This window comes from Endocarpon pusillum (genome assembly GCF_000464535.1).
Source record: "Endocarpon pusillum Z07020 unplaced genomic scaffold C740401, whole genome shotgun sequence".
In the NCBI taxonomy this organism is placed as follows: domain Eukaryota; kingdom Fungi; phylum Ascomycota; class Eurotiomycetes; order Verrucariales; family Verrucariaceae; genus Endocarpon; species Endocarpon pusillum.
Window position 1 is genome coordinate 15172 of NW_006913606.1, and position 18167 is coordinate 33338.

Below are 18167 nucleotides of genomic sequence, written 5' to 3' on the forward strand. Positions count from 1 at the left end.
GGGGGCTGTCCTTGGCACAAATCTTCATTGTTAACTACTTGAAGGATTCACCCGGCTCATCTTCTGGGTAAGTGGCGCCCTTAGCAACTTTAGCTGCTGAATGGTGAGTGTCATGTGAGCTGCCGGTGGTAGCTGCCTGCATCTTTGCTCAGGGCATCATGGATACGTACTCGTAGTAACGACTCGTATCGAATATGCATGGAAGACAGCATGTTTTGCTCCTTGTGAAACGATCATCTCAGCGTAGCTTCTCTCACCACGTTTTCCCCGCCACCAACGCCTTTGGCCCTAGTCTGAGCATTACCCTTCGCTAGGAGCCGCTAGTAGATGGAGAATACCGATAGACGGGATATTTCTACAGGTAGAAGATTCGCGAGGGCCAAGGTCGATCCAAACAATACCAATATTACACAATATGCAGGGGAGCTCGAAGCGAAGAAAGTCGTCAGGATAGTGCCTCGAGTAGCGCATGCAGCTGGCACCAATCGGAATTGCTTTTACGTGGATGAGCTAATGTACGAATAGCAGCAAGATCACCCTATCCTTGCCAATGCTGCATGCACGCCAAAGTCATGATGTACTTCCGGCATTTGGCTTCTTGCAGTTAGCTATCGTCCGGAGTCTATTTGGTCTCGAACGCAGAGCCGTCGCTGACCGTAATGCACATCTGAACAATAGCTCAAGCGGTCGTTCACTGCTCATGACACTGCCATGCATTCATCTTACTGTCACAGGTGAGGCACAATGACGGCAATGATGGATTACAGAGATACCCACCTCAACGGCGCTCCTACGAACCCCTATGGCAACGATCATGGCTTCGACTTCGGAAACATCACCTCGACACCTTCCAAGGCCCTGGTGGAGCGCGAGCGAGATCGAGGTGTATCTCCACCACCACAGTCTGATGACACTCGGCCAAGGTCATCCACCAGTAGAGGCATGGCTGTCAATGGTGTCGCAGACTTCTTCAGCCCAGAAGTCTTTCAGATCGTCCTGCACAACCCAGCCACGGCGCATCAGCTTCTTAAATTTAGCCAAGCACGTATGTCGGGAGAGAACATGGAATTCTTGGAGAGGGTTAGCTTTCAGAGTTCGAGCTTCATCATGGTGCGCGCTGACGATGGCTCGCTCTGGAACAGGTAGACCGATACAATACTCTCCTAGACGAATTGACCAAGACCCTCTCCGAGATTCACAAAAACTTCATATCTCCGGATGCCGTGAAACAGTTGAACCTCTCGCAGGGCATGATGAAGCAGATGAATGCAGATATTAAAATGACCACCATGACCACGCTTCCGGCCATGGAGTTGATGTTTACGGATGCGCAAGAGCACATTGAGAATCTGCTGGCCTCGGATATCTACCCTAGATTTGTCAAGCACCAAATGACCACCAGTGCAGTCAAGGCCTTGTCTGGTGGTAGCCGTCAAAGATATGCAGGCCTTGGCGATTGTTTCTGTCTTACCAATCCAGCGTGAGTTACATGACGCAATCTTGAGTGTTCAAAAGCGCGGTATTAACCTTTCATCTGCGTACCAGCATAGCAGACAATCCCATTGTTTACGCCTCGGATGGTTTCGTCAGTGTCACCGGCTATTCAAGGTCAGAGATTATCCCTCGGAACTGTCGATTCTTACAAGGCAACCATACCGATCACGCTGCAGTGCGGCGACTCAAAGCCTGCATTGGCGCAAAGAAGGAGTCAGTAGAGTTACTTCTAAATTATCGAAAGACAGGAGAACCATTCTGGAACTTGCTATACGTGAGTGAGTATAGCATAGTACTACCTACAATCAATGCGGCAGAAATTAACAAAGCATCCTACAGCTCCTTTACTAGATTCCGAGGGCAGAACAGTTTTCTTCCTTGGAGGACAGATCAACTGTTCCACCACAATCCACAATTGCTCCGACATCCTCCGACTCCTTTCCATTGGCGAAGACTCCAATGTCGTTGACGATCCATATCTTGCCGCAGCAACAACTTCTAAACCCGGAAGTTCCGGCCTCGGCGCCTTGTTCAAAACCTTCCGGAGCAAGAACAATGACAAATACTCCGACATACCAGCCGGCATGGAACAGAATCTAATCAACAAGATCGAGCGGCTGGATTTCAAAGAGCAGATGGAGATGTTCTACACCGCCTACTCTAAGGTACAATCTGCTCCTTCACTCTAGGCAAGCAATTCCTTACCCTAACCTCATGGACATCACAGTTCCTCGTTCTAAGCCACCCTGCTCTCGAAGTCAAATTCTTCTCGCCGACCATAGTCGACATGCTCTGCCTCGACCCGAAAGAAAACCTCCACCTCGCCAATAACAACATATTCAAGATTCTCATGCAACATGCCCCCTCTATGCCGCGCGACTTCAAATATCGCATCAAGAGCTCATTAAAGTCTGGAAGGGCAGTAAGCGCGGATATCAATCTCGTGACGAAGAAGAGTGTGATCTATAGGAGGAGTGAGAGGTTGGCGACACATTGGACGCCGTTGAAGGATGAGAAGGCCGAGGTTAAGTGGGTGGTTGTTACGTTGACGGCGGGGACATAGTTGGAAAATAAGTAGGATCCTACCTTGAAAGGTGAGTCAGGGAGGTGAGAGAGCAAGGTATAGCACGGATGTGGTTAATGTACATATCGGAACGGAAGGATGTGAATATACAAGGGAGGAAACCGTAGCTTGACAGACATGGCAGAATCTACGAGCAGTAGAACAGAGACCTCAGTACGCCATGATCACCTTTTGATAATCCCTCAGTATCCATGGTGAGTGCATACAATTGAGCTGATCGTCAACTAGCCAACTCATCCGAGAAAGGTCTCAACGTCTTTCATTCCCGTCCGCCTTTATACGTAGCTGCGGTGTGCAAGAACCAATCCAGGTACAGCACTACAGCAGCACAGTACCTACCCGAACAACTCTATCAACCACTATCGAAGCAGCTACTACGTATCCGAAGCCCCTCCGCCTCCACCCACCATTCCTGCATCATACTTAAAACCTATCCGATCCGTAATGCATGAAAGTCAAACCTGCCGAACCTCGCATACACATCTTACAGAATTACGTACATAGTAGTAGTGTCAGCAAGCTTTACATCCCCCTGCATGTGCGCATGCATACCGCCTACCTACCTACCTGCTTACCTCGATCAGTTCTCCCCCGTCATGACTGCGCCGCAAGATATAGATCAGACACCCTTACAATATCAAGATGAAGATAAATATAAATGACGATTGATCGATCGATCGATTCAGACACAAGGACGTTCCCTCCGCCACGGATGTCCAGGAGATGTGATGGAATGGGATTACAAGCAGACAGGTGGAATTGTATGGGATGGGATGGGATTGGACACCGTTTTGCAGGTGTGCAAGTGTGCACGCATGGATGCATGTGCATAGTATGGATGCAGGGGCAAGCACCGCACCTTGCAGGTCTGAAGATTCTGCGTACTAACTACTACGTACGTACTCGTGCATTGATTAGCATGCATGTTTGGTTGTCCACCTGACTACTATTGTCTATCAGATCTTGCTAGAGGGACATGCGTAGAAGGGATTATCGTTAGTGAGAGTTCATCAGCGTTGTGAGTTTGGAAGGGGATGGGAAGTGGCCTGTTTCATTTACTCCTGTCCAGGTGATAGCCTCGCATTCATTCCCGACAAAAAGAAAAATATGCTACTGATCTTCTTGTAGAAACTGGCAGTTTGGAAAACTTGACACTTTGTGCTGAAGAAAAGGAGATGTCATGTCATGTCATGTCATGTGGTTCACTCTTTGTTCCTTCATCTGTTACTACTAGTAACTAGTATGACTACCCAAGCTAATCCGTGTACCTCAGATGCACATATGCACAGTACAATAGAATGTTTCGCTTCGCTAAAACGCTGACATTAACCAAAGTAAGCAGCTTTGCTTGCTTGCCTTACTCTTCCACAAACAGACATGTGCAAACAGAAAAGAAACGAAGAAGGGAACCTGATATCATTCCTTCAATACCTAAGCAGGAAAGTAAAGGGTGCCTTTTCACTTCCAAACAGGCCTATTGCTCAGTGAGCTTTCTCTGCCGCTAGCATTCGAGATGACAGTACTGCCTTTGATTTTGTTTGTCGGAAGAGGTAACATACTCAATCTCCTGCCTGCCACAGATCCTGGTCGTTGATTCTGAGCTAGCCTAGGTCTCATTGAAGGACTGGAGCTCAATTCTCTGTCCAGCTGGAGATTCTCCAAGTCATGATCCAAGTCTTCATCATCGCCAATATCAATCCCGCTGTCGCCTCTCGAAACTGGATTGCTTGTCTTCGAGGCCAGCGGCTTCGAAGACGATCTTTGGTGTGCAAGTGATGAAGGTGCCCGATTCATTGTAGGCTTGCTTCTGTTGTGGACGGCTAGCGATGAAGGAGATCTGATGGTGCCAAGGTGAGGTGATGTGTGGACTGGCGCCGTCACGTGGCGACCACGATGGTGTGGCAGCGGATTTTGAGCACTTCCTGGGACCGGGGTGCAAACTCGTTCAGCAAAGGATTGCAGATTCGACGCTCGTCGCATGGCGTTTGTTGGTGGAATATTGGGCGAGCTTGTTGCTTCTCGACTCAATGGACTTGGGGCTGGTAAAGAGGAAAATGAGGACCCCGATCGAGAGGGCTGATGATGCCTACCCAGCGGGGACGACATTGTACCTGAAGCAGTCCTGGCACCATAAGCAGGTTTTGGGTTGCTGGGTTTACCGCTACTGCTCCATCTAGGCTTGTTGCTGAGTGGAGTGGCAGCTGGTCGAGGTAGTGGGGCAGTGGGAGGCTTGTATATACCTTGGCGATAGACAGACGGCTGGCCAGGCGAAGGAGATGCAGTTCTAGCTGGAAGGGTGCTAGCGGAATGCGATGAGAGGGGCGTTGCCGGTCGTTTATTCAGCGATGATGCATAGCGTTTATGACCAGTTGGAGGACGTGAAGAAGAAGTCGATCGATACCCACGAGTCCCATTTGCTGGCGGTGTATCGTGCTTGCCACCGGAAAGAACAACCGACGAAGCAGGAGATGAACCTGGCGTCTCGTTGAAGCTGCTCGTCATTGACCGATCCATGGAAATGATACTCGATATTGAGTCTCGCAGCTCAGAATTGTGATTGGCATTGGACTCTTCGAGAGTGGCCTCCATGATGTTCATCGATTGATGCATTGCTTGGACCCGAGAAGTCATGTCGGCATGCAATCTTAGGATCTCTCCATTGACTGTGAGTCGATCCCGGACACCTTTGTGAATGATAGACAGAACACGATCAATCGCAGGCCCATAGTGCATGCGTTTGGCCTCGAAATTTTCGACTTTCTTAGCAAGGGCTGTTCGATTGTTGTGCTGCGCTCCTGCGTCGATTGCTTCTTGTAGCTTTGTAATGCTTCTCTCGACGGATTCACACATCTTCTGCGCCTGCCTACCAGCATTGCGGAAGACCAGTATCCATCGGTCCTCACCCAGTTCTCTTCGGAGGTCCTCGGCTTCCTTTTCCAATGTCTTCCAGCCTTTCTCCAACCGCGTCCTCTTCTCCTCCAATTCTATGCACGCAGTTGGAAAGACCTCCTCAGCCCGTGCTTTGAACATGGAGAGACGCATTGGCAAGAAGTCGAGGGAAGCCCGAAGTGGTTGCATACGGGCAAATAAGGCCAACAAATTTGAATCATTTTGTGTCTTATCAAACGCAGAAGATTCCAATGGCGAGGATGAGAAACCGAAAGGCAGGCTAAAGCGATTGGTGGCTGAGTTTGAGGCTCTTTTCGGACCTTCATGAAGCATGTTTTCCAGCTCGTTTAGGTCGAATCCTTCGCTGACATCGGTGTGGGCATCCTCACGCATTGACATATGTCTCTTTTCTTCCATCTCAAAGACAAGTCGGCCTAAGCTGTCCATCTCTTCACCAACATCTCCGAGCACAGTACCCCACAACTCTTCCCATTCCATAGCCAGTTCCACTTGATTGTGCACAGCCTTCAACGAATTTCGGACATCCTCCCAATCTGCGAGGGTCGATTCCATCTGGTCAACAACGTCCTGTAGATCCTTTGCTTCAACCTCACCAACATCGGGCCGCATCTGCAGTTCGTCTATCGCTTGCACGTACACATTTACCAGTGTTTCGAACTTCCGCACAGCCTTGTCAGTCTCATCTAGGCCTTCTCGTCCTGCAGCCGCAGCCCATTCGACGTCGTCGTCTGCATCCAGATTGCTTAGGATCTTGATCGCTTTTCCAGCCCACATTTGTATTTGATCCGCCGCATTTGTCAACGCCCTGATGGCTTTATGTGCTGTATATATAGCAGATATGCTAGTAGAGAGCGATTCGGAGGAAGGTAACTTCATGGAAGTGAGACTGGACCATTGGCTACTGAAGGTTGCGCGGGAGAAAGAGAAAATGGAATCTGTTCGAGATATGCTTCGGGAGATGAAGTGGGAGTCGACATTGCTTGACACCGAGGGTGAGTCTTTCGGTGGTACGGGTGGGGGATTGCCAGAGTCGTCAGATGTTTTCTTTAGGTACCTTTGGAGATCGGTCTCGGCTGATGCTTCTGTCTCCACCATCGTTTGTACTCCATGGGCAAACATGCCCCCTCTTGATTGGTGGACACAATAGGGAGCTGATCAACAGTATTTGGTTGAAATTCGTGAGGTTATGGAGACTTCTATGTTTCTCTGATGGCGATGCTGGTAAGTGAAAGGTTTTGTGAAGTGTTTCAACTGGCTTTCAAAATGTTTTGGGTCGATCAGGGAACAGCAGGCACACAAACAAGGAAGTCTTAAAGGTGCGCTTCTTGTAACGGTGCAAGTCATTACATGTAGAGTTCCGTCTGTCTTGGTAATTGAGACACGGAGACAAGGAGATATGACCTTAATGTTGTGGTTGGGCATTGCCTGAAGGAGCTCCGCTAAGAGCGGGAAAACTTCCTGGCCGCCAACCTCTAAACAAACCAACTACGTAGTACGTAGTGAGCAGCTAAAATTTAGCTGGGAGAACGCGACGCGTCTGTCGATCATGCTACGTACTCTTCATAACCAGATTTTCAAGAACAAGAACATGCAAGACAGCGGCTACAAGAAGGTGAAGATCAACCTTGTAGGTCTCTCCATGTTGAGCGTACATGCAAGTACGCTGCATATGCGAAGAACAGGAGAGTTAGGTGGAAAGGCAGCTGTTAAACCCGTCTACAGCCACGCTAGATCAGGGACCCCCCAGGTCAAATCAGGCATATACAATCTCCAAATATAGAAGTCTCCCTTATTTCGCTTATACGCAAAAACTATGTTGAACAGCGATTATACACGGAGCATGGTATCAAAAAGAGCTGTTCAGTGGCGCACCAGGGCAGGGTGATTCCGGGGTTGATTGATGGCCTTGTTATGATTGACAATCACAGCATGGAATTGTCATGCAATGAGCAACAGAGCTGGTAATTTTCAGAAGAATGATCGTTTACTAGGCCGTGATGATAAGAGAATTTGAATCATGTATCAAATGACAACGACTACCCTTTGTATCCACACCTCAACCATCCACAGTCTCACCATTACCCAATACAAGTAGCGACCCACCGCAGTTAAAGTGACATTGCAAGGAAACAGTTGCCACGAAAAGAAGAAGTAAGGCTGAAGATGCGTTGGCTGCAAAGTGTTTTAGCTGGGTTCTGATAAGGTGCGGGCTGTATTCACCTTTCTGTTATGGTAATCGTATCGTCGTACGGTGAACAGCCGGCATCACATCATCAAAGATTGGGTGCCAGCCGATACCAGGGTAAAGTTGGAGGATCTCTTCTCTACAAGCGTGCAAATTCTTGGGATCTTTGAGTAAGTCGAACGGATGAGTGTTTTGTCCCCTCCTCATCCCGCAGGCAGGGCAGTCTCTATTATAAAAAGACGATATTCTATCCCACCATGAAATACGCAGTAGCACCCAGGGATGTTGATGAAGATCACACCACGAATGAATGGCACTGGTTTTCCAGGCGCGAAAGTGATTCGGATCTAAGGCAATGTGGTCGATAAGATGATCTTGGAATGCCGGCAGATCTGGAAGTGTAATTCGACAGCTGATAATTGGGCAGATGACGCAACCACTGAGATGATCTAATCCCGCGGCAGCAATCTTGATCCGGCAGGCAGCTCGTTCAGCCTCAGTGTGCTGCAGGACATGCCCCTGCAGGGAATCTGGAGACAGCTTCTTCAAACACTTCTCGACAGGACAGGTTCGAAATCGATCAAGAGATCCAAGTGCTGGTAAATAGCCCCGATACTTCCCTACTGGCAAGTCATGGTTGCGCATGTGCACGGACAAGAAGGCGCGCGACAAGAGTCTACTAGCTGAGAAGCATCCGGCTACAGGGCACGCGAATAGTGTCTGCTCATCATGACCAGCGAGTACATGAGCTTTCAGCTTGTCTGGTCGATAGAAAGCTTTTGGCCCGCGATACTTGCAGTTGACAGCAGGGCAGTCGAAAGTTTCTTGCCGACTATGCTTCTGCATATGTCGTTCAAGTTCGTACTTTCGCTTGAAGCTTTTCTTCGAAACACAACCAGGAAATTTACATTTGAGGTTCAGTTCTTCTGAGTTCTCATCCTGTCTCTGAGCAACGCTACGATTTGTCAGTGGAACTACCAAAAAGAGCCGCAAAGTTATTTTCGCCTACCTCGGCAGTTCTGCCTTCGCTGCTAGAGGCTGAAGTGGTCGAGATCCACCAACAAACTGGAAGTCAATGGCGGCTGTTGACAGATCTGTGGCTTGTTCTTGTTGTTGCACCTGGTGGTGAGATGCAGTGCCCTGCATATACGCAGGGTAAAGCACTGCAGTGTCAACGTTTGGGAGCACTGTTTCTCTCGGTTCAGACGTGAAACATGCATTTTGGCCGTTGGCACCACCCTCTGCTCCCGTGATGTGGAAATAACTGCCGACTAGGTTCTGCTGAGGCTCTACGAGGGATGAGCCAGCTCCTAAATTATTCTGGACATAATATGAGGATGTATTTGTAGAAGCCCATGGTGCTGTGAGGTTTGGTTCATAGCCCAATGGCAGGTCCAGTTGAAAGTTCGGTAAGGCTGACGCATAGCCGTAGTCAACCCTTAAATTTTTGCCCTTCGGTCAGCCCCTGTCTTTTTTTTTTCAACTCACCAGGATTGATCGCCCTCTAGAGACTGCCAGGAGTAGTCCTCCGTGTAATTGTTGTTCATGGTTGGTCGACTGTAGCCAGGGATATCCGGAAGGGCGAAACAAAGGGGGCTTGGCGAGGCGGAGCTGAACTTTTTGAAAGGCCAGGTTGAGGTTGCACACCGCTATTTGGCAGCAAAATCTTTGATAATTGAGGGGGGAGTTGGCCTACCTGTATGTTTTTCATGCCCAGGAGGAAGTGGGTCCGGTTGACTTTCTGAGGGCGACGACTTAGTAGTGCGCCCGTGTGACCAAGCTACGAGAGTCTCTCGTTCAAATCAGTGGTGCTGAATACTCTGAGAAGTACGCAGTTATTGTTAGCATGACAGTTGTTGCCTCATTTGAGATTATGCCACTGTACTTCAAGCCCAAGATATGTACCCTGCGAAACTTGATGTGGCATCTCTTGTTCCAGCCTCAGCACAATTCGTGAAGAACAATTCATAGTGATAAGCATGAATAAAGATCCAAAATCAACAAAATTCATGTCTATTAGGCTTTGTAGCCAACTTTTGGTAACCCTTTGAAGGATTCAAATCATTCTTCTTCTGAAAGTTGAGAGTTCCCTGCTAATGTACAGGCCCTTGTAAAACGCCAAATCCTCGCTATGCTTTCACAAACACGCTGAATCGCAAATCACAGTGAACAACTTCTCATATCACCTCCTCTCGCTCCCATCCAACCGGTTTATTGATATCAATACCCTTTGTGGGATGATTCTGGCTCGGATCTTTGTACTCAGACACATATGGATTGGGGTCTTTGTGCCAATCGAGGTTGCCCAGGGTATGGTTGACTTCTCTGTGCTTAGCCTCGTCTGCTCGGATGTATAGTAAAAGATCTCGCATCTTTCTGTGGCCTTCAGGCATATTCCAATATCGGACTGCGATTTCTGGAGCATCCAACTTTGACCATGATGGCAATCGTCCAGCCTCGATATCGCGAATGCAATGGGTGTAGGTCATGACGGCTTCTTCTTCGAGATAACCAACAAATCGATGGCATGTGCGAGGGGAGACGAGGTACGCAAAGAAGAAGGCGTTGCTGAAGATGCCCTGAGCAGCAAGAACCATGAACTTCATGAATCTTCCTGGTTCGGCCATCTTTAGGAAAGTGAGGAGGTGCATTCGCTCGTTGTAAGCTTCTTCTAGAAGACTCTCAATCCTACTGAAAGTTAGCATGTCTCCAAAGATGTTCTATGACAAAAACGGACCATCCGTTATCTCGTTGCATTCGTCTCAAGCTGCGGAGATGTCGAAGCATGCCCCCAACGATACCCGGTACTCCAGCTATCGATTCGAGAAAGATGAAACGAGTCAGCCATTTCCGCTCCGTCATCTGAAATCGCTTGGCATTCGGATTATCTTCGAGTTTCTTGATCTCCTTCTGATGTCGATAGCCGGTGGCTATATCGGTCGACCAGCGGAGCAAGCGCACAAGGTTGAAGGCAGTCCAGTCGGACCACGTCCTCACGTCGCGACGAGCAATGGCAATCTGTTTCATCGACTCTTCGGAATAGACCGGATGCTGCCATGCTGCAGGACTGGGGGCGAGTTAGTCAGTCCACGAAAGGAAGACCTGATGGAGACATACGTGACTCTGATGGAGGGCGCATCTCTTGGAGGCGGAAACACTTCCAGTTGCTGCTTGCTTGTGGATGAAAAGTTTCTCTTGCCAAGAGGAGAGCTGTATGGTCGGAGAAGGTAGTAGCTACTTCTCATTCCTGTTGTGCATATTGATGATGAGCTATTGAGCGAGCTTGCAATAGCTTTGCCGATGTAAGCACTTCCCTGCCCAGAGAACAGGGTCCGTGGTGGCGTCACACGTATCGTGCCCATAATTTAGTGGTGGTAGAATACAGAGTTGGTTTGGGAAAAAGGTGAATGGTTAGTAGAACGTATGTATGCTGGTTGGATTAGTGTACTGTTGATGGCAAGATGATTGAGTTATGACAGTCAGAAGTTGCCAGGGCATATTTATATCCTGGGCACGTGCGTCAACATGCTCAGCTTCGAACACGAAGCCTTCCGACATTTCTCGTTGGCCATGACCACAACTGACGGTGTGGAGCCACCAAACACTTGCAGCGGTGTCAAAAATAAATCAATAACGTAGTAATCCCATAATCCGCTAGGAAACGCCACAGGGCTGCATTTCACTAGCACTCTTTGGGCAAGCTCTGCGATACATTCCTCGGTCTATCAGTTAGTGCAGCATAAATGGACATCTACAATCATGGTCCAAGTAGTTGTAACACTGGTTAGCCAGACCTGCACAATGTAAGTCGGCCTTCGCGTGGCTTCTAGCAGAATGGACATCTGAGACCCATTACTGTTTCTTGCCACATGACTGCGAAAACACGTCCGAATGTTGCCGCTTTCGGAAGAAATCGGACATCAAATCACGAATCACGTGCATAGGGAATAAAAGCAAAACGGAACAAAGCACAAGGCCTCTGGCAAGCTAAGACTTAGTTGTAGATCCTTAGATGAGCCATACCGAGTACCAGACGGTGGGAAATGGTCTTCCTCACCCTAAGTGGGTGCCAGAGTACGCTGTTGATGACGTGCACGACTTTGCTGCATTTGGCCGATGGGGCAGAAAGATGAGACTTGACTGTCTCTTACTAGAACCCATCTCTCTTCTTTCTATTTCTTTCGCCTAAGCTAGGCAGATGCTGGAAACCGTTTCTGTCTTTTTCTCTCCATCATGCTTGGACCAATATGGGCTGGCATGGTGGATATCCTTGCGCCTTGCCGCAATCTTGTAGTGAAACCTCGGACTGGGTCTGAACAATTCAATACTGAAAGGAAGATTCTCCATCTTTGGTGTCTATGGTCGACTTCTCCACTTTGACAACATGTGCATTTTTCGGACCTTCATTGATATCCTTCAGGAATTTCTGCAAGGCATCTTCGTTCCCTTGAGCCTCGCCCTCAACCTGGAGAGAGTTAGGCTAGATCTCCATTGATGTAAAACTCTCGTCTATCTTACTTTGCCGTCGGATGTGTTCTTTACGAACCCTGTTATACCATAACTCTGAGCTTTTTCCTGTGTAAATGCTCTTGAAAGTCTGTCAGTCATCCTGTCAACAGCAGACGAGATCAGAACGCCCTACCTAAAGAAAACTCCTTGTACCTTGCCGTGAACTCTGTAGGAAATTCGTTGCGCCATCTAGAATAGTGTGCAAGACCAAGGAGCTTGAAAAATTGTCCTACCCGGTGCCTCTCTGGAAGGGTATATGTACAGAATAAACCTCTAGATGAATGTATAAGATATAGTTTTGTGGTCCAGAGGGCTTGGAGTGTTAGCTTACTGTACTACACAAAGAGGTGAATTGGCTAGAAGGGTAATCCGTCATTGGTGCCACTGCACTGTTCTGCTTGCCAAGGCTCAAAGAAACCAAAAGACACGCGAGCGAGGGGTACTGTAATGAGTCTAAGTTACTCGAGTAGCGGTTCAGGAGCTCTTGCTGCCAACTAGCTTCCCTTTACTCCGTACTAACTACTGCAATCCGGAAGTTAGTGCTCCCGTTGATGTTCCCCTGTTCAAGGGTCTTGATTGTTTTTTGTTGACAATAATGTGTCAGTCTTCACGCGAGTCTCAAATCTCCGGACCTCGAAGACCTTTGATGCTCTCTAGATATCTGTCTCATCGTTGTAACGGCAACGGCCGACATGCCCGCAAAGATGCCATCCATTAATGGTTCACCCACTCTCTCTGCTTCCCCTTCACCATCGCTAGATACGCCTGATCTCTCCCCTTCGATAAGTGTATCAACCAATCGATCCTTTTCCAACGTGTCCTCTCTTAGCAGTAATTCCTCACGCTCATCCGCTCGGTCTTGTTCTCTTCCTTCTGCAATCTCCACGACATCCTCTCGCCGTAGAGGGTACATTCGTCCTCAAGGTGTCACATTTGCACCTTCAGCCCAGAACAGAGATTCAGTGCTATCCCTTGGCAGCATTGCTCACCTACAATACTACTTCGCTCGAACCGGTCTTCTGGATGGAAAGGGAGGACAGCTAGCAAAGACAAGACAAAATGGAGAATATGATCTGCCTATACCATCTAAATTCTCGCTCAGCAGGAGTGACAGTGATGCAGGAAGCGCCATCACAGACAGCCCTATCGAGGATGAGGGTGCATTATTGTGGGACGCAGCACAAGAAGATGGTGAGGAGGTGATGCTTCCTCCAACCGTGAGCACTTATGCACATCGAACAAATCATGTTCCTCCTCCTCCTGACCAGAAGAGTCTTAAGAAGGATCTTGTCGATGCCCTGGAGAATGCCCTACATGCGTTAGAAGACGTTTCTTCGAGTCTCAAGAACGGAGAGAATGGAGAACCGCAGGGCCAGGATCTGCAAGGCTTCTACGAGATACAAGGGCTACACCTCTTGGACACAACGACTCTAGCTATCAGAGCTGCACGATTATACTATACCCTTCATCCCAACCCCACAGTCCTCCACTCCATCAAACCCGACTTCCAGATCAGAAGGGATTTGATTTCCGTACTTGACGTACTAAAGAAGTGGGCTGCGAGAAAGTTTGCAGGTGGCCTACGCGAGGAAGAGAGACTTGCGATTCTTGTATGGGTCAGCGAAGTGGGTATGATGATAGATGAGGAAGTCAGGATGGAAGAGGCTGAACGTCAAGAGCGAGAAGGCTGGCAGTGGATGGATAACTCTTTGTGGTCAGGTAGGGAAAAGGAGAGGGAGATTTGCTTCCTGGAAAGCCTTCAGAAAGCATCACCCAACCAGCCAACAGGTGATGAGTTGCCCCGCTGGGAAGAAGTCGACGCTGAAGCAAACGAGCCCACCGCATTTCTGAGAGCATTGTTGGATGGCAGAAAGCTGATCCAGATGCACAATGGCGCCGTCAAGCGATCCAAGCGGCACTTTGGAGAAATCAAGACCTGGCATGACGACGTAGCCAAACCATACCGCCGTGCCGAAAACATGAGGTTTTGGATGAAAGCGGCGGAGATCAGATGGGATATCAAACTTTTGGTCAATGTCATGAGCATTGTCAACAGCTCGAAAGAACCAGGCATTTGGAAACAGCTTGAAGATGCGGTATTGAAATGGGGTAGGGGTGTACGAGAAGAGATCATCCGAGACTGGAAGGATGATGAAGACAGGAAACTGCATGCCAGAGCGAAGAGTCTGGCATTGGCTAGCCCGGGCGGCAGCCCGCAGAAATCGAAGCCCGGAGCGGAGACCTTGATGGACGAACGACTCGGAGGTCGGATTGGATGAAGGAAGATAATTTGCACCCCAAGGTTTGAGGAGTCCCTAGCTGCCTCCATAATGTCTCAGCATGATACCCCCAGTACGAACTTAGCGTCAGCATCATTGCATAGCCATATGTGTTTCAGACCGAGTTAGCTATTTCCGGATGGAGTTTCACCAACATAGATATAATGGAAGCTATTTACACTCATGTAATCCCAGCCAGCAAGAGAATTTTTCACCATCCCATGCCAACCATGCAACGCTGTCAGACATATACACACTTATAATCAGGACCTTCCACCCAAGTCTCTGCATCAGCCCTGATCGTGTCCGATAACCTCAGCAACACCCCTTCCCGCGCCAGCAACAAGTCCATCTAGTGGTTCCCATTAACGCCATTCGTCCCGTTGCTGAACGGTGCACCCCCGGGCGCCATCGGCACGTTCGACGCCCCCTCCTGATCCTTCGCCGCCAGAATAACATTATACTCCAGATCCAACGTGGCTTTGTCGTCTCCTTTGCGGGGCTTGAAGTCGACGACTAGATCGCTCTTGACGGCGAAGACGGAGTCGGTGCTGAGGTAGGGATCGTCGGCAGGGAAGATTTGCGTCGTTACGGACTTGTGGGTGGGGTGGGTGATCTAGGGGGAGAGGTTAGTGGGGGAGGGAAGGGATGGGCGGCGGGCTTACCATTAGGTGGATGTGAGCAGGTCGCATTGGGTGCCGGTCGAGCAGGGTGAGGAGTTGGCCTGCGGGTCCTGTGATCACGGAATATGTCAGTTTTCATGTCTCTCCTTCCATCTCCTCAAGTCTTTCCATACGACAAACGTGTAGGGATGAACTCACCATCCGTAGGCAGCGAGTAAGCCGTCGGCCTCAAGCAATAAAAATGATAATTTCCCTCCGCATCCGTCCTGAATTTCCCTCTCAGATTGTTATCAGTCTGATTCTCTGGATCCTGGAAATCATATTTCCCATTCGACGACGCCTGCCAGATGTCCAACACGGCGTCTGAGATGCCCTTCTTGGTGGTGAGGTTGGTTAACTTGCCGTGCATGAACGTAACTTGCCCATTATGCGGATCTTGGATTATACTGCCGCCTAATTCGCGGAAGGGGGCGTTAGGCGACCAGAAGGGACCGAGGATGGTGGAGGAGGTTGGGTCGCCGGTCGACTCGGTCATGTGTTTGTGGGCGATTTCGTCGACGAGTCTGTGGGAGACAATTGGGTGAGCATTGAGCGTGGCTGGATATGTAGTAATTGTTGTAAGGGAGGAGTCTAGACATACGATTCAAGTCCAATCACGTCTGTTAGCCGCTGGCCTTCGTTCCGTTGAGCATCACTGATCTGTCCGACAGCATTCAGGAACCGTACTCCCAACATCCATTCATCGACGGTGAGTTCGGTTTCTCGAGCAAAGTCGTGTACATGCCGGATGAGGGAGGACATGACCTCGCGCATTCGAGGGGCGGTGTTGGGGCCAATGGCATTGATGACATTTTGAGTGAAGTTTGGATCGAATCTTGAGGACGACATTATGAGTTTAAAGCAGGATTGAAGAAGGTAGATGGAGAAAGACTTGTCTCAGTGGACTGACCTCGAGGGCGCGACTTTGAGAAGACTACCTTAGATCTATGGTTCTCAAGGTATATCTCGATTTGTCTGTTCTATAGATATTTGTGACGAATTGATGGAAGTGATCACACCTGTTGTGGTGACGCTTGGGAGTTTAACCTCTTTATCAACGGAGATGAGAGGGTCTGCTTGGTTCTGCCGATGTTATTGATGTGAGATCACGGCTTGCGGGAGCTCCATCGGCTCTTCCGCGTACTTCAATTACATAATAGGAGTCAACTTCTACTGCACGACGAAATATTTTGTGGATAGGGCGCATAAAGGCTTTGCCGGGATCTCTCCGCACCCCTCCCCCGCATTGATCAGTGTGCCTCGGTTCCCCTTCTCGGTAATGCAGTTCTTGTCTCCAGCTCCCTTTTAGGCAAGCAGACAATTTTGAGCTAGATCTGGTTTTCTCGTCACAACTTCCTTGATCCCAGAAGACTCCTCCCAGACATATACTACTGAAGAACACTGCCTTCTCGTCGCGATACTACCTTGACAGTCTCTGCAAACTTGGCTGCTCACTATGCTGCATCATCTGATGGTTGGGACCTGGACCCGACCCGGCGCCATATTTACCTTTGAGTTTGATGATGAGTCGTTGACCTTGAAATTGATTAAGAAAACCGGCATTAATCATGACGAACCTATCTCATGGATGACATTCGATGTGTGTACTCAACATTGCCACAGTCCGAAGGCCTGCTAAGACACAGACCTGAGCGATCTAGCATGCTAGGAGGAACATCTATGGAGCTTCCATGAAAACGTTTTCCAGCTTTTCCGTGAAAACTCCTACCGAGATAACTCACCATATGTCGCATTCAATCGCAGGACACCGTATGTACTGCCTATAAGCCTCTCAGTCTGGCCCCACTCTCATTCCTTATTCAGCCAAAGCAAGCAGTCTAGAAACGAGGACACGAGCAATATTTGTTCTGGCAGCAAAACAGCCACCATACAACGTCTACGGCAATCCTTTCTATGAATATGCGGGCTACGGAAACGTCTTCTCTGTGAACAAGGACGGAGCAATGGAATCAAATATCCAGAATTACGAGTATTGCCCCGAATCTGCAATACATGGAATGGTGTTCGACTCTACCGAGACCTATCTCTATTCAGCAGACATGTGGGCCAACAGAATATGGACGCACAAGAAAGATGGTGAAAGTGGCAAGCTCACCCTTGTTGGCAGTGTTGATGCTCCTGCTCCCGGAGACCACCCCCGCTGGGTGGAGATCCATCCCAGTGGTGCATATCTTTATGTCCTGATGGAAGCTGGGAATAATCTGGCCGTCTATGTGATCGATCAGCAGACTCACATGCCAGTCTTCACACAACTGACATATCCGCTCATCCCTCCAGGTCGGTAATGAACCTCCTAGCACCAGTATGTCCACAGAATTGGTATTGACATACATCATCCAGGTTTGGATAAGAAGCTCTACCGCGCAGACGTCGTCTCAATGTCGCATGGTAGTAAATACCTTTTCGCCACCGCCCGTGCCAATCCCATCGATATCACTGGCTACATCAGCGCTTTCAGTCTAGGTCCAGCAGGCAACATCATCCGTCAGCTCTGCATGAATCCTACACCTAACAGTGGAGGACACTCCAACGCGGTTAGCCCCTGTCCTTGGAGCGACGAGTGGTTGGCGCTCACAGACGATCAGGATGGCTGGATAGAGATTTATCGATGGAAGGATGAGCGGATGGCCAGGGTTGCGCACTGTGATGTTAAGGAGCCGGGATTTGGCATGAATGCAATCTGGTATAATTGATTTATGCAAGTCGAACATGCCAATTCGGTCTAAAATACTGCAAAGAAGGATTTGATCCCGGATCAGGTTTAATCCGTAAGCTTTAACAGTATGACGTAAGGACGGGGCTGATTGAAATGCCGAGCTCTGCTCCGACTTGCGCACGCTTCTCCGCCCTTCGTCGCGGTGGACAAGGTCGATGAGGTCCCAGGAGCCTGTGATGAAGTTAGGGCAGCCCAATTCTGTACTACGCTGAGAGAAGATGGTAAAAGGTGATCGTATGGATTTCTCCGTGAATCTCTTTGCTTGCCAACATCCTACCTAGCAGAAGCACATCACTCTTTCAATTAA

General features: G+C 49.0%; 8 protein-coding genes across 8 annotated transcripts; 3 read left to right on the forward strand and 5 right to left on the reverse strand.

The window, feature by feature from the left end:
* Positions 1 to 744: 744 nt before the first annotated feature.
* On the forward strand, positions 745 to 2557 carry EPUS_07796 (uncharacterized protein; the record flags this gene model as incomplete). Its single annotated transcript, XM_007789350.1, has 5 exons — positions 745 to 1080; positions 1143 to 1480; positions 1546 to 1772; positions 1834 to 2159; positions 2222 to 2557. 5 exons carry the CDS (start codon positions 745 to 747, stop codon positions 2555 to 2557), a joined length of 1563 nt encoding a protein of 520 aa, XP_007787540.1.
* A 1479-nt stretch (positions 2558 to 4036) lies between these two features.
* On the reverse strand, positions 4037 to 6583 carry EPUS_07797 (uncharacterized protein; the record flags this gene model as incomplete). The annotated part of the gene is made up of 1 exon (XM_007789351.1): positions 4037 to 6583. The coding sequence occupies one exon, from the start codon at positions 6581 to 6583 to the stop codon at positions 4037 to 4039; it is 2547 nt and encodes an 848-aa protein (XP_007787541.1).
* A 1132-nt stretch (positions 6584 to 7715) lies between these two features.
* Positions 7716 to 9220, reverse strand: EPUS_07798 (uncharacterized protein; the record flags this gene model as incomplete). Its single annotated transcript, XM_007789352.1, has 3 exons — positions 7716 to 8628; positions 8683 to 9111; positions 9162 to 9220. The coding sequence occupies 3 exons, from the start codon at positions 9218 to 9220 to the stop codon at positions 7716 to 7718; spliced, it is 1401 nt and encodes a 466-aa protein (XP_007787542.1).
* Positions 9221 to 9850: 630 nt separating this feature from the next.
* EPUS_07799 (Alternative oxidase) lies at positions 9851 to 11035 on the reverse strand (the record flags this gene model as incomplete). Its single annotated transcript, XM_007789353.1, has 3 exons — positions 9851 to 10361; positions 10411 to 10740; positions 10791 to 11035. The coding sequence occupies 3 exons, from the start codon at positions 11033 to 11035 to the stop codon at positions 9851 to 9853; spliced, it is 1086 nt and encodes a 361-aa protein (XP_007787543.1).
* A 959-nt stretch (positions 11036 to 11994) lies between these two features.
* EPUS_07800 (uncharacterized protein) lies at positions 11995 to 12281 on the reverse strand (the record flags this gene model as incomplete). The annotated part of the gene is made up of 2 exons (XM_007789354.1): positions 11995 to 12138; positions 12192 to 12281. The coding sequence occupies 2 exons, from the start codon at positions 12279 to 12281 to the stop codon at positions 11995 to 11997; spliced, it is 234 nt and encodes a 77-aa protein (XP_007787544.1).
* Positions 12282 to 12874: 593 nt separating this feature from the next.
* On the forward strand, positions 12875 to 14461 carry EPUS_07801 (uncharacterized protein; the record flags this gene model as incomplete). Its single annotated transcript, XM_007789355.1, has 1 exon — positions 12875 to 14461. One exon carries the CDS (start codon positions 12875 to 12877, stop codon positions 14459 to 14461), a length of 1587 nt encoding a protein of 528 aa, XP_007787545.1.
* Positions 14462 to 14813: 352 nt separating this feature from the next.
* On the reverse strand, positions 14814 to 15972 carry EPUS_07802 (uncharacterized protein; the record flags this gene model as incomplete). Its single annotated transcript, XM_007789356.1, has 4 exons — positions 14814 to 15077; positions 15127 to 15194; positions 15283 to 15647; positions 15725 to 15972. 4 exons carry the CDS (start codon positions 15970 to 15972, stop codon positions 14814 to 14816), a joined length of 945 nt encoding a protein of 314 aa, XP_007787546.1.
* A 607-nt stretch (positions 15973 to 16579) lies between these two features.
* On the forward strand, positions 16580 to 17837 carry EPUS_07803 (uncharacterized protein; the record flags this gene model as incomplete). Its single annotated transcript, XM_007789357.1, has 4 exons — positions 16580 to 16723; positions 16785 to 16893; positions 16948 to 17421; positions 17485 to 17837. The coding sequence occupies 4 exons, from the start codon at positions 16580 to 16582 to the stop codon at positions 17835 to 17837; spliced, it is 1080 nt and encodes a 359-aa protein (XP_007787547.1).
* Positions 17838 to 18167: the final 330 nt, after the last annotated feature.